Source organism: Ranitomeya imitator, chromosome 1, assembly GCF_032444005.1.
Source record: "Ranitomeya imitator isolate aRanImi1 chromosome 1, aRanImi1.pri, whole genome shotgun sequence".
Classification (NCBI taxonomy): Eukaryota; Metazoa; Chordata; class Amphibia; order Anura; family Dendrobatidae; genus Ranitomeya; species Ranitomeya imitator.
In genome coordinates this window covers 920,894,717-920,917,658 of record NC_091282.1, presented here as the reverse complement: position 1 = coordinate 920,917,658, position 22,942 = coordinate 920,894,717, and the positions used below count along the sequence as shown (strand labels likewise).

General features: G+C 42.6%; 1 protein-coding gene across 1 annotated transcript in view; it reads right to left on the bottom strand.

Moving 5' to 3' along the window:
- Positions 1 to 22,942, bottom strand: part of MMRN1 (multimerin 1) — a 208,986-nt gene that overhangs the window by 48,978 nt on the left and 137,066 nt on the right. The window contains exons 2-3 of the mRNA XM_069743565.1: positions 21,771 to 21,887; positions 6,081 to 6,187 (exon numbers count right to left, since the gene is read on the bottom strand). Coding sequence (XP_069599666.1) covers positions 6,081 to 6,187; positions 21,771 to 21,887 — 224 coding nt within the window. The remainder of the gene's footprint in view (positions 1 to 6,080; positions 6,188 to 21,770; positions 21,888 to 22,942) is intronic.

Genomic DNA, 22,942 nt, shown 5'->3' with positions numbered 1-22,942 from the left:
TTGGGGTAAGGGTTGTGATTATCGTTAGGGTTAGTGATTAGGATTATGGATCGGGTTGGGATTAGGGTAAGGAGTGTGTTGGGGTTAGGGTTGGAGCTAGAATTGGGGGGTTTCCACTGTTTAGGTACATCAGGGGGTCTCCAAACATGACAGCCAATTTTGCACTCAAAAAGTCAAATGGTGCTCCCTCCCTTCTGAGCTCTGCCGTGCGCCCAAACAGTGGGTTACCCCCACATATGGGGCATCAGCATACTCGGGATAAATTGGACAACAACTTTTGGGGTTCAATTTCTCCTATTACCCTTGAGAAAATAAAAATTTGGAGGCTACAAAATCTTTTTTGTGGAAAAAAAAATATTTTTTATTTTCATGACTCTGCATTATAAACTTCTGTGAAGCACTTAGGCATTCAAAGTTCTCACCACACATCTATATAAGTTCCTTGGGGGGTCTTGTTTCCAAAACGGGGTCACTTGTGGGGGGTTACTACTGTTTAGGTACATCAGGGGCTCTGCAAACGCAACATAACGCCCACAGACCATTCTATCTAAGTCTGCATTCCAAAACGGCGCTCCTTCCCTTCCAAGCTCTGCTTTGCGCCCAAACAATGGTTTACCCCCACATATGGGGCATCAGCGTACTCAGGATAAATTGGACAACAACTTTACTGGTCCAATTTCTCCTCTTACCCTTGAGAAAATAAGAACTTGGGGGCTAAAATATCTTTTTTGTGGAAAAAAATATTTTTTAGTTTCTTGACTCTGCATTCTAAACTTCTGTGAAGCACTTGGGCATTCAAAGTTCTCAACACACATCTAGGTAAGTTCCTTGGGGGATCTAGTTTCCAAAATGGGGTCACTTGTGGAGGGTTTCTACTGTTTAGGTACATCAGGGGCTCTGCAAACGCAACATAACGCCCGCAAACCATTCTATCAAAGTCTGCATTCCAAAACGGCGCTCCTTCCTTCCTAGCTCTGCCGTGCGCCCAAACAGTGGTTTACCCCCACATATGGGGTACCAGCATACTCAGGACAAATTGGACAACAACATTGGGGGTCCAATTTCTCTTGTTACCCTTGTGAAAATAAAAACTTGGGGGCTAAAAAAATCTTTTTTGTGGAAAAAAAAATATTTTTTATTTTCACGACTCTGCATTCTAAACTTCTGTGAAGCACTTGGGCATTCAAGGTTCTCACCACACATCTAGATAAGTTCCATGGGGGGTCTAGTTTCCAAAATCGGGCCACTTGTGGGGGGTTTCTACTGTTTAGGCACATCAGGGGCTCTCCAAATGCGACATGGCGTCCGATCTCAATTCCAGCCAATTCTACATTGAAAAATTAAAACGGTACTCCTTCTTTTCCAAGCTCTGCGGTGCGCCCAAACAGTGGTTTACTCCCACATATGGGGTATTGACGTACTCAGGAGAAATTGCACAATAACTTTTGTGGTCTATGTTCTCCTGTTAACCTTGTGAAAATAAAAATTTGGGGGCAAAAAGATCATTTTTGTAGAAAAAAATTTGATTTTTTTATTTTTACGGCTCTACGTTATAAACTTCTGTGAAGCACCTGGGGGTTTAAAGTGTTCACCACACATCTAAATCAGTTCCTTAAGGGGTCTAGTTTCCAAAATGGGGTCACTTGTGGGTGGTTTCCACTGTTTAGGCACATCAGGGGCTCTCCAAACGCGACATGGCGTCCGATCTCAATTCCAGCCAATTCTACATTGAAAAAGTAAAACGGCACTCCTTCTCTTCCAAGCTCTGCGATGCGCCCAAACAGTGGTTTACCCCCACATATTGAGAATCGACGTACTCAGGAGAAATTGCACAACAACTTTTGTGGTCTCATTTCTCCTGTTACCCTTGTGAAAATAAAAATTTGGGGGCAAAAAGATCATTTTTGTAGAAAAAATTCGATTTTTTATTTTCACGGCTATACCTAATAATCTTCTGTGTAGCACTTGGGGGTTCAAAGTGCTCAGCACACATCTAGATAAGTTCCTTAAGGGGTCTAGTTTCCAAAATGGTGTCACTTGTGGGGAGTTTCCACTGTTTAGGCACATCAGGGGCTCTCTAAACGTGACATGGCGTCCAATCTCAATTCCAGCCAATTCTGCATTGAAAAAGTCAAACAGCGCTCCTTCACTTCCAAGTTCTGCGGTGCGCCCAAAAAGTGGTTTACCCCAACATATGGGGTATTTTCGTATTCAGGAGAAATTGCATAACAAAATTTATGGTTACATTTCTGTTTTTATACTTGTGAAAATAAAAAAAATGGTTCTGAATTAAAATGTTTGCAAAAAAAAGTTAAATGTTCATTTTTTCCTTCTACATTGTTTCAGTTCCTGTGACGCACGTAAAGGGTTAATAAACTTCTTGAATGTGGTTTTGAGAACCTTGAGGGGTGTAGTTTTTAGAATGGTGTCACACTTCATTATTTTCTATCATATAGACCCCTCAAAATGACTTCAAATGTGATGTGGTCCCTAAAAAAAATTGTAAAAATGAGAAATTGCTGGTCAAATTTTAACCCTTATAACTCCCTAACAAAAAAAAAATTGTTTCCAAAATTGTGCTGATGTAAAGTAGACATGTGGGAAATGTTATTTATTAACTATTTTTTCTGACATATCTCTCTGATTTAAGGGCACAAAAATACAATATTTGAAAATTGCAAAATTTAAAATTTGTTTGCCATATTTCCATTTTTTTCATAAATAATCACAAGTAATATCGAAGAAATGTTACCACTATCATGAAGTACAATATGTCACAAAAACAATCTCAGAATCAGTGGGATCCGTTGAAGCGTTCCAGAGTTATAACCTCTTAAATTGACAGTGGTCAGAATTGTAAAAATTGGCTTGGTCATTAAGTACCAAATTGGCTCTGTCACTAAGGCCGGCGTCACACATGCGAGTTTTACGGACGTAAGAGCGCAGAATCTACGTCCGTAAAACTCGCAAAAAATACGGCACAATTATTCTCTATGCCCCTGCTCCTATTTGCCGTATTTTACTGATCAGTATTATACGGCTTTCTACGGCCGTACAAAATCGCAGCATGCTGCGTTTGTCACCGTACTGCGCAAGAAATACGCCAATGAAAGTCTATGGAAGCGTGAAAAATACGGATTACACACGGACAAGCAGTGTGACTTGCGAGAAATACGCAGCGCTGTTAGAGAGAAAAGCCGGTAATTCAGTGCGGTGTACAGTAAAATCACACTGACAGCTTACAGTAGAATAGGTAGAATAAATGTGTACACATAGAATAGGTATATATATATATATGTCAGTGAGACACATATATGTATATATATTAATATTTATTCCAGCGCTATACAGCTTGAAAGCCGGTAATTCAATTACCGGCTTTTTCCTTCTCCTTCCTAAAACCCGACATGATTTGAGACATGGTTTACATACAGTAAACCATGTCTTCTCTCCATTTTTTTTGCAGATTCCACACTACTAATGTCAGTAGTGTGTATCTGCAAAATTTGGCCGTTCTAGCTCTTAAAATAAAGGGTTAAATGGCGGAAAAAATTGGCGTGGGCTCCCGCGCAATTTTCTCCGCCAGAGTAGTAAAGCCAGTGACTGAGGGCAGATATTAATAGCCTGGAGAGGGTCCATGGTTATTGGCCCCCCCCTGGCTAAAAATATCTGCCCCCAGCCACCCCAGAAAAGGCACATCTGGAAGATGCGCCTATTCTGGCACTTGGCCACTCTCTTCCCATTCCCGTGTAGCGGTGGGATATGGGGTAATGAAGGGTTAATGCCACCTTGCTATTGTAAGGGGACATTAAGCCTAATTAATAATGGAGAGGCGTCAATTATGACACCTATCCATTATTAATCCAATTGTAGTGAAGGGTTAAATAAAACACAAACACATTATTTAAAATTATTTTAATGAAATAAAAACAATGGGTGTTGCACTATTTTATTCAACGCCCAATCCAGTCACTGAAGACCCTCGTTCTGTGAGTAAAAAAACATAATAAACCAACAATATACTTACCCTCCGCAGATCTGTAACGTCCAACGATGTAAATCCTTCTGAAGGGGTTAAAACATTTTGCAGCAAGGAGCTGTGCTAATGCAGGCTGCTCCTCGCTGCAAAACCCCAGGGAATGAGGCTAAAAATAGATCAATGATCTATATTTAGCTTTATTTGCGGTGAGGCGCCCTCTGCTGGCTGTTCATAGATCGTGGGAAATTACCTAGAAAGCCAGGGAGCTGTGCTAATGCAGGCTGCTCCTCGCTGCAAAACCCCAGGGAATGAGGCTAAAAATAGATCAATGATCTATATTTAGCTTTATTTGCGGTGAGGCGCCCTCTGCTGGCTGTTCATAGATCGTGGGAAATTACCTAGAAAGCCAGGGAGCTTTCTAGGTAATTTCCCACGATCTATGAACAGCCAGCAGAGGGCGCCTCACCGCAAATAAAGCTAAATATAGATCATTGATCTATTTTTAGCCTCATTCCCTGGGGTTTTGCAGCGAGGAGCAGCCTGCATTAGCACAGCTCCTTGCTGCAAAATGTTTTAACCCCTTCAGAAGGATTTACATCGTTGGACGTTACAGATCTGCGGAGGGTAAGTATATTGTTGGTTTATTATGTTTTTTTACTCACAGAACGAGGGTCTTCAGTGACTGGATTGGGCGTTGAATAAAATACTGCAACACCCATTGTTTTTATTTCATTAAAATAATTTTAAATAATGTGTTTGTGTTTTATTTAACCCTTCACTACAATTGGATTAATAATGGATAGGTGTCATAATTGACGCCTCTCCATTATTAATTAGGCTTAATGTCCCCTTACAATAGCAAGGTGGCATTAACCCTTCATTACCCCATATCCCACCGCTACACGGGAATGGGAAGAGAGTGGCCAAGTGCCAGAATAGGCGCATCTTCCAGATGTGCCTTTTCTGGGGTGGCTGGGGGCAGATATTTTTAGCCAGGGGGGGGCCAATAACCATGGACCCTCTCCAGGCTATTAATATCTGCCCTCAGTCACTGGCTTTACTACTCTGGCGGAGAAAATTGCGCGGGAGCCCACGCCAATTTTTTCCGCCATTTAACCCTTTATTTTAAGAGCTAGAACGGCCAAATTTTGCAGATAGACACTACTGACATTAGTAGTGTGGAATCTGCAAAAAAAATGGAGAGAAGACATGGTTTACTGTATGTAAACCATGTCTCAAATCATGTCGGGTTTTAGGAAGGAGAAGGAAAAAGCCGGTAATTGAATTACCGGCTTTCAAGCTGTATAGCGCTGGAATAAATATTAATATATATACATATATGTGTCTCACTGACATATATATATATATATACCTATTCTATGTGTACACATTTATTCTACCTATTCTACTGTAAGCTGTCAGTGTGATTTTACTGTACACCGCACTGAATTACCGGCTTTTCTCTCTAATATATGTGTCTACTGATATATATATATATATATATATATATATATATATATATATATAGACAGTATATATATATTTTCTTTTCTTTTTGGGACACATGGATCACTTCTATAGCGGTATGTTGGTTTTGCTAGCCTGCGAGAAAACCACGCAGTACGGATGCCATACGGATTACATACGGAGGATGCCATGCGCAAAAAACGCTGACACACCCTGCCTACGGAGGAGCTACGGACCACTTTTTTCGGGACTTTTCAGCGTATTACGGCCGTAATATACGGACCGTATTGTTTTACGCTGTGTGTGACGCCGGCCTAAGGGGTTAAACAAGAATCACATGCTTGAAACAAAGTTATTTACCCACAATTTTGTCTAGTCATTTTTTGGGGTTGAGTGAAATTATGTCCAATTTGCCTTTTTTTCTCTGTTTTTCTTTGTGTTGTTCCAATACACACAATGGAAATAAACATATGTATAGCAAAAATGTGTTACTACAAACTGTTGTGGGAGAAATACTTTATTTTCTTGAACAATTTCAAGTGTGCCATCACTTTGGGTCATAGACTATAATATGTAGAAGTTGAAAATAAAAATACATATTAGTACAGCAAAAAGTATGAAAAGATAATCAAACCTGTTATTTTGCACTGCTCCCCAGTGTACCCTGGGCAGCATTTCCATTCCAGTGATGTCACTATATTATGTTTCAGCCTATACACAGACTGCGAGATCACTCGACTCCTGGATGAGTAGAAAGAGATGCAATGAATGACAAAAGTATTGTTAAATAATAGTAAATTACCTTCTTCCTAATATTTTGGAGAGCATAAACTCAGACCCATTGCATGCCACTTACTCCTATCAAATACATTCCTAAGTGTCAGGGCATAAAGTATGTCAGCAGAAATATAATGGGAAATGGGCATACACTGGCATATTTTTTTTAGAAATTTCCAAGAAGCATTGAGATATTGACCTCGGAGAGCCCTTAACAGAGGAATACATGTAACTCCACGATCCTGAGCTTTTAGGCTATGTGCACACGTTGCGGATTTTGCTGCAGATCCGCATCGGATTGGCCGCTACGGATTTGCAGCAGTTTTCCATGAGTTTACAGTGCAATGTAAACCTATGGAAAACAAAATCCACAGTGCATATGCTGCGGAAAAAAACACGCGGAAGCGCTGCGTTGTTTATTCCGCTGCATGTCAATTCTTTGTGCCGATTCCGCAGCGGTTTACACCTGCTCCATAATAGGAATCCGCAGGGGTAAAACCGCAGGTGGAATCTGCACAAAAACCGTGGTAAATCCGCAGGAAATGTGCAGTGCGGATTTCCTGCGGATTTACCAAAATCAGTGTGGAAAAATCTGCACACCTTCCACCAACGTGTATACATACCCTTACACACTGACGATATGCTGCTCATCACAATCACCACTGTGCACTATATATAAGGGCAGACTCTAACTTTGAAGGGCCTATGTGCAGGAACCTTGAGAGAAGGAGATTAGAATCCAGTTGACATGTGATCGCATATATACAAAATAGATACTTGTAGTTATATGACCAGCCATTTGTGCTGGGAATACAGGGGAATCATTACAGTGTGCATATTCGATGATTATAGAAATCTGTCTACAGCACATAAAACACCTTTATAAATGTGATTGTTGTGATTGATTTTCAATATTTTTAGTAATTAAAATCTTACTTTTATTTTACAACTATTATCTATATATATAATTGTCTAAGGTCCACTTCCGTCTGCTTGTCTGTCTGTCTGTTTCTCTGTCATGGAAATCGCGCATCGCTGATTGGTTGCGCCCAGCTGGGCGCAACCAATCAGCGACAGGCACAGTCCGGCCGCAAATTGGCCACTCCCTACTTCCCTCCAGTGAGTGCCCCCTCCATACTCCCCTTCAGTCAGTGCCCACAGAGCGTTTTAGCAGTCCGTTAGTCGGACTGCGTTACGCTGCGGCATAATGCAGTGTAACGCAGTTCGTTAACGCTGCCATTAACCCTGTAAGTGTGACCAACTTTTTACTATTGATGCGCATCAATAATAAAAACATATAATGTTAAAAATAATAATAAAAAAAATCATTATATTCTCAGCCTTTCCTGCTCCTCGTGACGCTCCGGTCCCAAGAATGCAATGCGGCAATGACACCAGATGACATAGCGGTCTCACGAGACCGCTACATCATCATGGGTTATTGCCGCAAGGCATTACTCGGAATGGAGCGTCACAAGGAGCATCGCTTGCTAAACACCTGGGCTGGATCCGGGGGCCACCGGAAGGTGAGTATATAACTATTTTTTATTTTAATTCTTTTTTAAACAGGAATATGGCGCCCACATTGCTATATACTATGTGGGCTGTGTTATATACTGTGTGGGCTGTGTTATATACTGCGTGGGCTGTGCTATATACTACATGGGCTTTGTTATATACTGCATGGGCTGTGCTATATACTACGTGGCTGTGCAATATACTACGTGGCTGTGCAATATACTACGTGGCTGTGCAATATACTATGTGGCTGTTCAAAATACTACGTGACTGTGCTATATACTATGTGGCTGTGCTATATACTGCATGGGCTGTGCTATGTACTACGTGGGCTGTGCTATATACTAGGTGGCTGTGCTATATACTACGTGGTTGTGCTATATACTACATGGGCTGTGTTATATGCTACGTGGGCTGTGTTATATGCTACGTGGGCTGTGAGACTCTTTCGCCCGGGGCTCTCAAAAACCTGGAGCTGACCCTGTCTTCACTGATTGGTCGCGCCCGGCCACGAACAATCAGCGACAGAAGCAGTCCGGCCACGAATTGGCACGGGATTTGAACCGTGCTTCACTGGTCACTCCTGGCCAGCCGAATCCTGTGTATTCATTGCATTATTCTGAAATCTTCATAAATAAACTACATACATATTCTAGAATACCCGATGCGTTAGAATCGGGCCACCATCTAGTACAGGTATACAGAATTCTACTTTTGTATAGAGATGCATCTCTATATACTAGTAAATAATGCTTGTAATGAAAACACATACCAGTTAGATTCTGGGGCTCACTTCTAAAGCTGTTGCCTGTCATGCTAGAAGTTCTGAGTTTGAAGGCAGGAAAAGACAACACTTCAAGTAAAGCATATCATTTATTAACTAGTTATAAAGGCATCTAGGCTGCAAAATACTGATGAAACAACCACTGACACACCGACCAATTCATGGAGGGAGTGGTCACTAACAGGGCCGGACTGGCCATCTGGCAATTCTGTCAAATGCCAGAAGGGTCTGTCTGGTCATGGGCTGCCTTGTCTGCTACGTCGTTAACAGACTCTGTGTTCTCAAGATACCCATACTATTAAGAGTTGCAATGGAGCACAAAGTTGCTGACTCCGTCACTTACCCCAGCAGGCTACAGGTATCATTAGAAATATTGGTCTTGTAGAAAATCTTCCTTTCCTCAATCCAGGGTAATATTAGTAATCTATCCAATCTGGTTCATGTGAACGCGGACAACATGGGCCTGTGTGATTTCAAATGTCAGGGCTGAATTTCAGCCCCAGTCTGTACCTGGTCACTAGTATTAAAGTTGTGCATGGTTAATGCCTGTATAAAGTGCCAATCATACATATGCAACGCACATAAAAGCATGTCTTGCTTTTGAATTCAGCATAGGGACTCACAAGACATTAAGAACCCTTTATGGGGGATGCGAAATTGCATATTTTGGCCAAAATATTGGTCAATACATCATGCATTTTGTTTATATTTTACTGCACAATTTTTGCAATTCTATGCAGGATGCTGCCAAGCCCATCAATGTAGGCCTTGTAAACTATGTTGCCTATACTTGTGGTTGCACTTATATAGCGCTGGGCAGCCTGCTCAATCTAATAGTACGGACTTCACTAATAGGCTGTAAGCCAGACACTGTACACTACCTGTGTGTGACCAGTGCCCTATGCAAGCCTTATATGTGTGCAATTCCAATAGTAGGCTATCACCCCTCCATGAATTGGTAGGTTATGAGTGGTTGTTTCATCAGTACTTTGCACCTATGTTGCTTCTGCCTTTATCAAGGCTGCCTCCTGTAGTAAATTATTTTCGTGTGTTGGTAAATATGGCTGCCTTTTTTTCAGCTATTTTTTTTTATTTATTCTGTCCTTTTGCTGTAATTTTGCTTTTGAAGATGTACAGTATATGAACTCCTAAATGGGGCTTATAAAATCTGTCTAAGTTAAAGGTAAGAATTACATGACCCATAAAATATAATTCTGGAACAATGTAAGTCTCAGTGTAGAGCTTGTATTCCCAGATAAGGCTCAATGGATTAAAAAGGGAGATATACTGTTTTTTTCATTTATTTCTAGAGGGTAGGGTAAAACACTTCCTAAAAACAATCTAGATTGGGGTGTACTGCTATTTCTTTATTTCACAACAATCCAGTGGCTCATTTGATGGAAACCATCAAGAAGAATTATGGGTTCAAAGTGAGGAACTCAAGGTTAAAATATACCAGCAGGATGGTCGTAATCTCAAAAATATACTGTAGCGTTTCCCTTACTTTGGGTCTTGGGGGACACTCGCTTTGCCCCGGAATAACGCATACAGGCACAATTTCTCACACAAATTAAGTCTGTTCCGGTTTATTAAAGCGTCATAAACCGCAACATAAGCCAGGTTACACACAATCTGTTACTTTAACACGTGTGGCTTTACAAAACATTCGGTAGTCACGTCTTTTCTCTCCATTACAGTTCATTACATGCATCAACTGAACATATTAAACCCCGACAGTCTGTTCCAATGGCAGATACGTCTCTGCCATATATTATAGGTTTTTCCCATACCAGGGATTACCTCTCAGGAGCTCCGGCTCCACACACTGACTCCTGCCAGTGCTGGTTCACAGGGAAACTGCCTCATTGGGATCACTGTCCTTGTGCCCAGGGCCCTTGAATAGTCCAGACCCACAGTAGGAACTGTAGCTTCCCCAACACAGAAACCGTCTCTGGCTCTGTAGATGCAGCCTTTCCATGCGCTTCCAGGAAGTCCAATCACAGGCACTTCCAACACACAGGCCATCAGTCCATGATCTTACCAAGTGCTTGCAGGACTCCAGTCCATCCCTGGACAATCCAACACCGTCGAGCATTCAGTCCATAGCCTCAGCAGTGCTTCCAGGACTCCAGCCCACTTCAGGACAATCCAACACTGATCGTCTACTAGGTCCACGGTCTCAGGTGCTTGCAGGATTTCTCCAATGCCAGGAGACTCCAACACTGACCGTCCAGGACCTTGCACATGGACCAAACGGATCCATACACAGGAACCATGTGACCCACACTCTGGTCACATTATCTACCTGTAACCACTCCCATGGGTGGGAGTGTGGGTGTGTGTGGCTAGTTTGATCCTCCCATCTCTCATAACTAGCCCTGCCAGTCTCCCATTAGAACTACACCTATACTTGTAGGACTACAGGTCCCAGAACACCAACCAGCGCAGAGTGTCTTCCTCTGCAACACACACACCGGCCATTTACACTCCTGCCGGACTTTGTCTCATCACATTTATGCCTCCAAGCGCATCTTGAAGCGCACACACAGCGCCCCCTGGCTGTAACGTGGGTAACCGCACCACAATACAGATATTTATGGAAGGTCAACTCTGCTTCTGCTCTGTTACCAGCACAAAATAAGTGACAGAAGAGATAGGGTGATGGATAGATGGAAGTCATTTCTAAAAGATAATGAAAATGCTTATACCAATTAATCTTTTCAGGGGTTTCGGTGGTTCATGGTTCTACTATTTCCCACCACAGAGATTGTATTAGATGAGTCTCAGTACCTCTTCTTCCCATCCAAATTGTCATATGGCACAAGCTGGACTTTTAAACTTACTGTATATTGGAGACATCCCAAAATGCCTATGAATCCTAACATTATTGTTTTGTGCACTAGTCTTATGACTAGTGTTGAGCGATACCTTCCGATATCCGGAAATATCGGATTGGATTGGATCGGACCGATACCCCAAAAATATCGAGTATCGCCAGTTCCGATACCGGAAACCAATGCAAGTCAATGGGACACAAATATCGTAATCAAAATAAACCCTTTCTTTCCCGACACATCCAGTTTGGGAGGGGGAAGAGGGTGGGCGGTGCGTGGGCGGAGACTGTGTGTGTCTGTGTGTGCAGGCGGGGTCTGTACGGGCCTCTCGGGGGTCTGTGCAGGCCTGCTGGGGCTTGTACAGGCCTCTCGGGGGTCTGTGCGGGCCTGCTGGGGCCTGTATGGGCCTGTCGGGGGTCTGTGCGGGCCTACCGGGGCCTGTTTGGGCCTCTCGGGGGTCTGTGTGGGCCTGCCCGGGCCTGTACGGGCCCCTTGGGGGTCTGTGTGGGCCTGCCGGGGCCTGTACGGGCCTCTTGGGGGTCTGTGCATGCTGCCAGGGGTCTGTACGGGCCTCTTGGGGGTCTGTACAGGCCTCTCGGGGGTCTGTGCGGGCCTCTCGGGGGTCTTTGTGTCTGTGTGCAGGCATCGTCCGATGGGACTACAAGTCCCATCGAGCTATGCCTGCTACAATGACAGTTTAACACATTTGCCAATGATGGGACAGTAGTAGTCCCATAATCCGGCTAATGTGTTGAATGTTAAAAAAAAAACACAAACATGCATACTACATACATACAACATACTACATACATACTACATACATACAATATACATACAACATACTACATACATACTACATACATACAACATACTGTATATACATACATACCACATACATACAACAAACATACACCATACATATTACATACATACTACATACATACATACAACATACATACATACATATATACTACATACATACAACATACAGTGGGGCAAAAAAGTATTTAGTCAGTCAGCAATAGTGCAAGTTCCACCACTTAAAAACATGAGAGGCGTCTGTAATTTACATCATAGGTAGACCTCAACTATGGGAGACAAACTGAGAAAAAAAAATCCAGAAAATCACATTGTCTGTTTTTTTAACATTTTATTTGCATATTATGGTGGAAAATAAGTATTTGGTCAGAAACAAAATATCATCTCAATACTTTGTAATATATCCTTTGTTGGCAATGACAGAGGTCAAACGTTTTCTGTAAGTCTTCACAAGGTTGCCACACACTGTTGTTGGTATGTTGGTCCATTTCTCCATGCAGATCTCCTCTAGAGCAGTGATGTTTTTGGCTTTTCGCTTGGCAACACGGATTTTCAACTCCCTCCAAAGGTTTTCTATAGGGTTGAGATCTGGAGACTGGCTAGGCCACTCCAGGACCTTGAAATGCTTCTTACGAAGCCACTCCTTCGTTGCCCTGGCGGTGTGCTTTGGATCATTGTCATGTTGAAAGACCCAGCCACGTTTCATCTTCAATGCCCTTGCTGATGGAAGGAGGTTTGCACTCAAAATCTCACGATACATGGCCCCATTCATTCTTTCATGTACCCGGATCAGTCGTCCTGGCCCCTTTGCAGAGAAACAGCCCCAAAGCATGATGTTTCCACCACCATGCTTTACAGTAGGTATGGTGTTTGATGGATGCAACTCAGTATTCTTTTTCCTCCAAACACGACAAGTTGTGTTTCTACCAAACAGTTCCAGTTTGGTTTCATCAGACCATAGGACATTCTCCCAAAACTCCTCTGGATCATCCAAATGCTCTCTAGCAAACTTCAGACGGGCCCGGACATGTACTGGCTTAAGCAGTGGGACACGTCTGGCACTGCAGGATCTGAGTCCATGGTGGCGTAGTGTGTTACTTACGGTAGGCCTTGTTACATTGGTCCCAGCTCTCTGCAGTTCATTCACTAGGTCCCCCCGCGTGGTTCTGGGATTTTTGCTCACCGTTCTTGTGATCATTCTGACCCCACGGGGTGGGATTTTGCGTGGAGCCCCAGATCGAGGGAGATTATCAGTGGTCTTGTATGTCTTCCATTTTCTAATTATTGCTCCCACTGTTGATTTCTTCACTCCAAGCTGGTTGGCTATTGCAGATTCAGTCTTCCCAGCCTGGTGCAGGGCTACAATTTTGTTTCTGGTGTCCTTTGACAGCTCTTTGGTCTTCACCATAGTGGAGTTTGGAGTCAGACTGTTTGAGGGTGTGCACAGGTGTCTTTTTATACTGATAACAAGTTTAAACAGGTGCCATCACTACAGGTAATGAGTGGAGGAAAGAGGAGACTCTTAAAGAAGAAGTTACAGGTCTGTGAGAGCCAGAAATCTTGATTGTTTGTTTCTGACCAAATACTTATTTTCCACCATAATATGCAAATAACATGTTAAAAAAACAGACAATGTGATTTTCTGGATTTTTTTTTCTCAGTTTGTCTCCCATAGTTGAGGTCTACCTATGATGTAAATTACAGACGCCTCTCATCTTTTTAAGTGGTGGAACTTGCACTATTGCTGACTGACTAAATACTTTTTTGCCCCACTGTACATACTACATACATACATACATACAACATACTACATGCATACTACATACATACAACATATATACATACTACATACATACTACATACATACTACATCCAATACATTCATACATTACATACAATACATACATATAGACATACAGTACATATAACATAGAGTACATACTCACCATCACTTGTCACTTTGATACCCGAAGCCAGTGTCATCTGTAAAAAATATTAAAATAACACACAACCAATATACTCCTTGATCCACAGAAATCCACGAGTATCCCACGACAATCTCCCATGGAGAACAGCAGCATCAGCTGATGCGATCGCTCTCTAGGGGCTCCAGGAATACAATAACGGGAGGAAGGTATCCTTCCGCACTGTATTCCTCTGCCACTGTAAAACAATAGTCCCTAGTCTCACTTTTGGCATTGCTGTGTGAGAAAGTTCCCATGCAGCTTTTGCCATAAAGTGAGACCAGTGAACTATAGTAACCTCGCAGTGATGCACTGTAGGAGCCTTTGTCTCCTGTCAGTGTGTCTCTGAGGGTCCTATAGAGCAGTGACCTCACCCGATGTCACTGTTCTATAGGGGAGATCGTCGTGGGACACTCGTTATTAATTGGATTACAGTGGACAGGTAGTATACGGTTTATTATTTAACGTTTTTTGCAGGCGCTGAAGTATGGTAAGTATGGTTAAATTAAGAATGTTAAAATACTTTTTTCTGGCTGTGCATTTATTTTTTTAAACCCTTTCACTACTGTAGGATTAATAATGAATAGGCGTCTTATTGATGCCTCTCCATTTTTAACCCGGCTAAATGTCACCTTACAATAGCAAGGTGACATTAACCCCTTATTAGCCCATATCCCACCATTACACGGGAGTGGGAAAAGAGGGGCTAAGTGCTGGAATTGGCGCATCTTACTGATGCGCCATTTCTGGGGCTGCTGCGGACTGGTATTTGTAGCCGGGAGGGCCAATATCAATGGCCCCTCTCTAGGCTATGAATATCAGCCCGCAGCTGTCTGCATAGCCTTTCTGGCTATAAAATATAGGGGGACCGCACAACACTTTTTTTGGGGTCCTCCTATTTTAATAGCCAGTAAAGGCTACGCAGACAGCTGCGGGCTGATATTCATAGTCTGGGAGAGGCCATGGGTTACCCCCTTCCCAGGCTACAAATTTTGTCCCCCGGCCATCGGCTTTCCCCCTCTGGCGCAGAAAATTGTGCGGGAGCCCACATCGTTTTTTTCCCATTTTTTTCTTTATGTTCATTTATCAAAATCAGCCTATCTATGGATATATCTATCTATAGATATATGTATAGATACATAGATGTTTCTATCGATATATCTATCTGGCTAATTTCACACATCAGATTTTTGCCTTCAGGCACAATCCGGCGAGTTTTGAAAAAAACAATCCGTTTTTTTTTCTGCTGGATCCGTTTTTTCTCATAGAGTTGTATTAGCGCCAGATTGCGCCTGATGGCCACACGTTTCTTCAGTTTTTTGCCGGATCCGTCTGTTTCTACTGGGACGGAAACACATACAGAGGAACGCACAGCGACGGATCCGGCAAAAAAAGGATGAAACGTGTGGCCATCAGGCGCAATCCAGCGCTGGCTTCGGGGATCAAAGTGACAAGTGATGGTGAGTATGTACTCTATGTTATATGTACTGTATGTCTATATGTATGTATTGTATGTAATGTATGAATGTATTGTATGTAGTATGTACGTATGTAGTATGTATGTTGTATGTATGTATGTTGTATGTAGTATGTATGTATGTAGTATGTATGTAGTATGTTGTATGTAGTATATATGTAGTATGTTGTATGCATGTATATATGTATGTATGTATGCAGTATGTATGCATGTATGTAGTATGTATGTAGTCTGTATGTAGTATGTAGTATGTATGTATGTAGTATGCTGTATGTATGTTGTATGTATGTTGTATGTATGTAGTATGTGGTATGTATGTTGTATGTATGTATGCATGTAGTATGTTGTATATATGTTGTATGAATGTATGTAGTATGTATGTTGTATGTATGCATGTTGTATGTATGTAGTATGTTGTATATATGTTGTATGTATGTATGTATGTAGTATGTTGTATATATGTTGTATGAATGTATGTAGTATGTATGTTGTATGTATGCATGTTGTATGTATGTAGTATGTTGTATATATGTTGTATGTATGTAGTATGTATGTTGTATGTATGTAGTATGCATGTAGTATGTATGTAGTATGTAGTATGTATGTAGTATGTAGTATGTTGTATGCATGTATGTAGTATGTATGTTGTATGTATGTATGTATGTAGAATGTATGTTTTATGTATGTAATATGTATGTAGTATGTATGTAATATGTATATTGTAAGTATGTGGTATGTTGTATGTAGTATGTATGTTTGTGTTTTTTTCACATTCAACACATTAGCCGGATGATGGGACTACTACTGTCCCATCATTGGCTAATGTGTCAATCACTGTCATTGTAGCAGGCATAGCCCGATGGGACTTGTAGTCCCATCGGAAGATGCCTGCACACAGACACAAAGACCCCCAGTAGACCCACACAGACCCCCGAGAGGCCTGTACAGACCCCCGGCAGCACGCACAGACCCCCGAGAGGCCTGTACAGACCCCCAGCAAGCCTGCACAGACCCCCGAGAGGCCCATACAGACCCCCAGCAGCACGCACAGACCCCCGAGAGGCCCGTACAGACCCCCGGCAGCACGCACAGACCCCAGAGAGGTCGGTACAGACCCCCAGCAGGCCCACACAAACCCCCGAGAGGCCCACACAGACACCGCCCGCACACACAGACACGCAGTCTACGCCACGTACCACCCACCACCGACTTCATTTCAGCAGCCAATCACAGATGGCATTAGTTAACATGGCTAACATGCCTAACAGGATGTGCCCACACTTCTTAAGATCCTCATTGGCTGAATAGAAAAAAACTGGCTCATTGCATTATGGGAACTTCCGATTCCGGTATTCGATATTGTAAAAATATCAGAACTTAGTACAGGAACTCTGATACATCGAATATCGGCCGATAATACTTATGACAGTAAGTAGCATAAATCAAGTAGTGAGATCTGAGAGGGTTTTTTTTATCAATGTTAGCAATCAAAATAATATATTTCAGAGGACATCAAGGCTGAAAATGAACTTGATATTTTTATATCACTTCTATTAAATGGGAGAAGAGAAAAAATTAATAACTATTTTCTCAATTTTTTTCTTTTAATTTTCCTCTCCTTCTCAGGGATATGACGTGGGGTGGAAATAGGGTTAGAAAATGAATTCAATAATAATTACACTTTGTATTTAAAATTAAACTAAAACTAATGGCAATATTGGAGAGGAGAATTAATGTGCAATTTATGACAATAATTTTTTTGACTTCAATTAGTGTGATTATTGGTTTAGTTAGATTACTCCTCCTTTCCCTATTACACTTACCGTATATACTCAAGTATACGCCGACCCGAGTGTAAGCCAAGGCACCTATTTTTGCCACGAAAAACTGGGTAGGCTTACTGACTCAAGTAGAAGTCGGGTATGTATTGTCTCCTCATCCCTGTCCTGGTATGCGTGGCTCCCTGTTCCTATCCTTGTATGCATGGCTCCCCATCGCTGTCTTTGTATGCATAGCTCCCCTGTGGCTGTCCTGGTATGCATGGCTCTCCACATCACGCTCCTGGTATGCATGGCTCCAATCCGTAGCTGTCCTGGTATGCATGGCTCCCCACATCACTGTCCTGGTATGCATGGCTCCCACCTCCTGTCCTTGTAGGCATAGCTCCTATTACAAAAAACAAACATTCTAATTATCTCCCTGCACACCCTGAATCTCGTTGGCTCCAGCTTCCAGCAGCTCTTCCTGTGCCAAGCAATCACGTGGCCCCGCTCATTATGGTAATGAATATCCACACATCTTCACTTCCATAGGCCTGGAAACGCATGCATATTCATTATCTTAATGAGCGGGCCACGTGATCACTTGGCACAGGAAGAGCTGCTGGAAGCCAGAACAACGAGATGCAGGGTGCGCAGGGAGGTGAGTAGGATGTATTCTAGAAGCCGGTGGATGTGGGTATCACTGTGCATGCTATAAGAGAAATTAGTATTCATTTCTCTTTAGCAGCGGGCACAGTTACAGCCACAGCCGCTGGCTCCTGCCTCTGTCATCCGCTGCTCCTCCGCTCCCCCACCCCGGCTGGCTTTCTGGGACAATTGACTCATGTATAAGCCGAGGGGGGCGTTTTCAGCACAAAAAAATGTGCAGAAAAACTTGGCTTATACACGAATATATACGGTATATCGTCATGTCCTCCTCTTCCTCAACTTGGACCTATGCCTTATGGTTCTAGATTGCTTTTTTAGTTTTGTTAATTCTAGGTTAATTTAAATCAGTTACATAGAAAAAATGAAAACAAAACAAAAATAACACTGAAAAAAAAGAAAAAAAATATATAAAAGCAATAAAAAAATACCCCCAAAAGAAAAAAAATAGTGTTGGATTACTCCTCCCTTGACTCCTCCACCTATGCTGCTATTTCCTCCTCTTCCTCCACTTGGACCTATGCCTCCCGGCTCTAGATTGCCATTTTATTTTTGTTAATTTTAGGTTGTTCTTAGTCAAATAAAAAAAAAATACACTGAAAAAAAAATCACTGTGTTGAATTACTCCTCCCCCCTGTATCACCACATCCACCTCTTCCTTCACTTGGACCTACGCCTTCTGGTTCTAGATTGTTAGTTTTAGTTTTGTTAATTCTAGCTTCTTTTAAGTCAGTTCCATTAAAAAAAAGAAAAAATAATACCAACAATGCAAAAAAATATAAAAACAGTTTTGGATTACTCCTCCCTTGCCTCTTCCACCTATACCACCTCGTCCATCTCCTCCACTTGGACTTGCTCCTCCTGTTTCAAGATTGTAATTTATTATTTCTGCTCTGATTCGTGTATGGACAGGATGCAGCTGTAGTGTGGGACAGCATTAGGTTTTATGTGTGTCCAAAAACTCTCTTCATATGTACTCTGCACTCGTGTCTGTGATAGTATTGTGCATGCCCAAAAGTTTATCTAGCTTGCAACTATGTCAGTGGGAGTCATGTGTGTCAAAATACATTTTTCTTTTCTTATGCACCCAAGTCTGTGATAATACTGTTCCATAAAACCGCTGTCTGTAGTCTGCACTCCTATTTGTGGTAGCAGTGTGCCTTTAAGCCTCTGTGTGTACTCTGCTACCCCGCCTGTGGGAGAACTGTTTTAAAAAGCCTCTGTGTACTCTGCAGCAGTGTCTGTACTAGTAGTGTGCTCAAAAATGTATTCTACACTGCAGCCATGTTTTTTGGAGTAGTGTTTCTAAAAAAAATTCTACTCTGCAGCTGTCTCTTTCCTATTTGTGGGAAATTATTTTATTGCACCGCTGTTTCTATTCGAGCATTGTTTTTAAAAAAAAGTTTCTACTCTGCAGCTTTCTTTTTGTTAGTAGTGTATTTTGGTTGATCGGCTCAATTGCCTGCACATAGATGTAGACGCAGGAACACTGTCTCTTTAAATCTTCCACTGGTTTATTAAAAGTATTGCATAAACCAGTGTAACGTTAGCAAAAACAAACCCGGCCTTCCTGTCTTAACAGGGAAACAAAAACATAACATATGGCACAATCTTTGTTGCTACGAAAATCCGCCCACTTCAGGAACAAACAACAAAAGGTTCAGCATTCCTTAACATGAAAACACAGCTTCAAGGCCCACCCTATACTGAATGCTCTAGAAGGATGAATATTTATCCTTTGGAATCCTACCATTCTCCATCTGTTCAATCAATCTAGCACTAAACATGGCTGCTTAACCCCTTTTATCACTAGGTGTGCTAAAGCTTTTCCTAGATTGCTATCACTGAAGCTAACACCCTCAATCAGTGGCGTATCCGGGGGGGGGGAGTAGCTGGAGCATGTGCCCCGGGCGCAGCCGACAGGGGGGTGCCAGCGGGCCGCCTGATGATGCGGCGGTCCAAGGAGGCTTCTCGTCGGTGGCATCCTGCCGCCCCCACACTCATAGTCCCATTCTCTGAGGCGGCTGTCAAATTCACGGCCGTGTTGTCCTTTATTTGCGATTAGCAGGTGACAGACATTTTTCTGCGGCCGCGTGTGTACAAGGTGTACGGAGCGGAGCCGTGTGTGTACGAGGTGTACAGAGCAGAGCTGCGTGTGTACAAGCCGCACGGAGCAGAGCTGCGTGTGTACAAGGTGTATGGAGCGGAGCCGTGTGTGCAAGGTGTAAGGAGCGGAGCCGTGTGTGTACGAGGTGTACAGAGCAGAGCTGTGTGTGTACAAGCCGCACGGAGCAGAGCTGCGTGTGTACAAGGTGTATGGAGCGGAGCCGTGTGTGCAAGGTGTAAGGAGCGGAGCCGTGTGTGTACGAGGTGTACAGAGCAGAGCTGCGTGTGTACAAGCTGTACGGAGCAGAGCTGCATGTATACAAGGTGTATGGAGTGGAGCCACGTGTGTACAAGGTGTACGGAGCAGAGCCGTGTGTGTACGAGGTGTACAGAGCAGAGCTGTGTGTGTACAAGCTGTACGGAGCAGAGCTGCATGTATACAAGGTGTATGGAGTGGAGCCACGTGTGTACAAGGTGTACGGAGCGGAGCCGTGTGTGTACGAGGTGTACAGAGCAGAGCTGCGTGTGTACAAGCTGTACGGAGCAGAGCTGCATGTATACAAGGTGTATGGAGTGGAGCCACATGTGTACAAGGTGTACGGAGCGAAGCCATGTGTGTACGAGGTGTACAGAGCAGAGCTGCGTGTGTACAAGCTGTACGGAGCAGAGCTGCGTGTATACAAGGTGTATGGAGTGGAGCCACGTGTGTACAAGGTGTCCGGAGCAGAGCCGTGTGTGTGCGAGGTGTACAGAGCAGAGCTGTGTGTGTACAAGCTGTACGGAGCAGAGCTGCGTGTATACAAGGTGTATGGAGTGGAGCCACGTGTGTACAAGGTGTACGGAGCGGAGCCGTGTGTGCAAGGTGTAAGGAGCTCAGCCGCGTGTGTAGGAGTAACTAGGTGTGGCCATTATACTGTACGCAATATGTGTGTGTTTGTGCGTGCATGCATAGCGCTGCGGGTGAATGTTTTGTGTGTGTGTATGGGGAGGAGAGGTGAGGGCAATGATGGGGCTGACAGGGAGTGTGCAATAATTGGGATGGAGGGGGAGGAGGAAATGATGGATGTGGTGGAATGGGGAATGATGGAGGTGGAATGGTCACCACACTGATGGTCCGTATGGTGTGCGATTTTTTTTTCTTGCACCCATAGACTTGCATTGGTGAGACCCAGACGATATACGCGTAAAATCGCAGCCTGCTGCGATTTCACTCGCACTCTGAATACACCCGAGGAAAAAAACGGTGATCTGAGTTTCCCCATATGTAGATTAATACTGGTCTGAGTGCTATGCGATCTTTTTTTTTTTTTACACATAGCACTCATCCGTACTCTACCTTAGTGTGACTCCGGCCTTACTCTGAATCCCTGCCATTATGCTGGAGGAAAGTGTCCCTAAAGCCCAGATCTGTGAATAAATAACCGAGACATTGCATTTCCATGCTCTGTGCCTACTTTACCTGTTTGACGTGATTTCTCATATAGCAAACTAAGATTTTCTCCTTACAGCAAGTATGTGAGCCTCACTGTTGGTTTACTGTAATTGGCTTAAGTATGAATTATATTACAATATCCTAGACTTCAAAGTTAATGTAGCCAGTTATGATAGTGAACACATACCTTACTGAACAGGCTCCCATGTTCCAGGCACAGGGATTTGCTCCAGATACATATGTTTCCAGTTTCTCCATTACAACCGTTGGTGAAAGTCTTGTATGTACATAGGCGCACCAGTTTCTGTGACACAATGACCATAAATAAATATTTAAATAAGAATTCATGCATTTATACATATTCATTTCTTTAATGTACAGTCTGACTCTAGGCTTAAATCATTGTGTTTTCAATGTTTTCAGGGGATAGTTATAACAGTATAAAAGGATTATAAACATCTATGTATATACAGCTCTGCCAAAAATTAAGAGACCAGCACATCAAAACCCTGTCATGGGCAGCCCAATCTCCAGACCTGAACCCAATTGAAAACCTCTGGAATGTAACCAACAGGATGCTGGATAGTCACAAGCCATCAAACAAAGATGAACTGCTTAAATATTTGGGCCAGAAGCAGTGTGGAAGACTGGTGGAAAGCATGCCAAGACGCATGAAAGCTGTGGTTAAAAATCATGGTTATTACACAAAATATTGATTTCTGAACTTTTCCTGACTTAAAACATTACTGTTTTCTTTGCATTATTTGAGGTCTTAAAGCCATGGTTTTTTTTTAATTTTGACCATTTTTCTTTGTCAGAAAAAAAAATGTATTGCTTGGAAATTCGGAGACATGTTGTCAGAAATTTATAGACTAAAAGAACAATTTACATTTTACTCAAAAATATACCTATAAAGAGAAAAATCAGACAAACTGAACATTTTGCAGTGGTCTCTTATTTTTTTCAGAGCTGTATATACAGTGCCTTGCGAAAGTTTTCTGCTCCCTGGAACTTTTCAACCTTTTCCCACATATCATGCTTTAAACATAAAGATACCAAATGTAAATTTTTGGTGAAAAATCAACAACAAGTGGAACACAATTGTGAAGTTGAACGAAATGTATTGGTTATTTTAAATTTTTGTGGAAATTCAAAAACTGAAAAGTGGGGCGTGCAATATTATTCGGCCCCTTTAACTTAATACTTTGTTGCGCCAACTTTTGCTGTGATTACAGCTGCAAGTCACTTGGGGTATGCCTCTATCAGTTTTGCACATCGAGAGACTGAAATTCTTGCCCATTCTTCCTTGGCAAACAGCTCGAGCTCAGTAAGGTTTAATGGAGATCATTTGTGAACTAC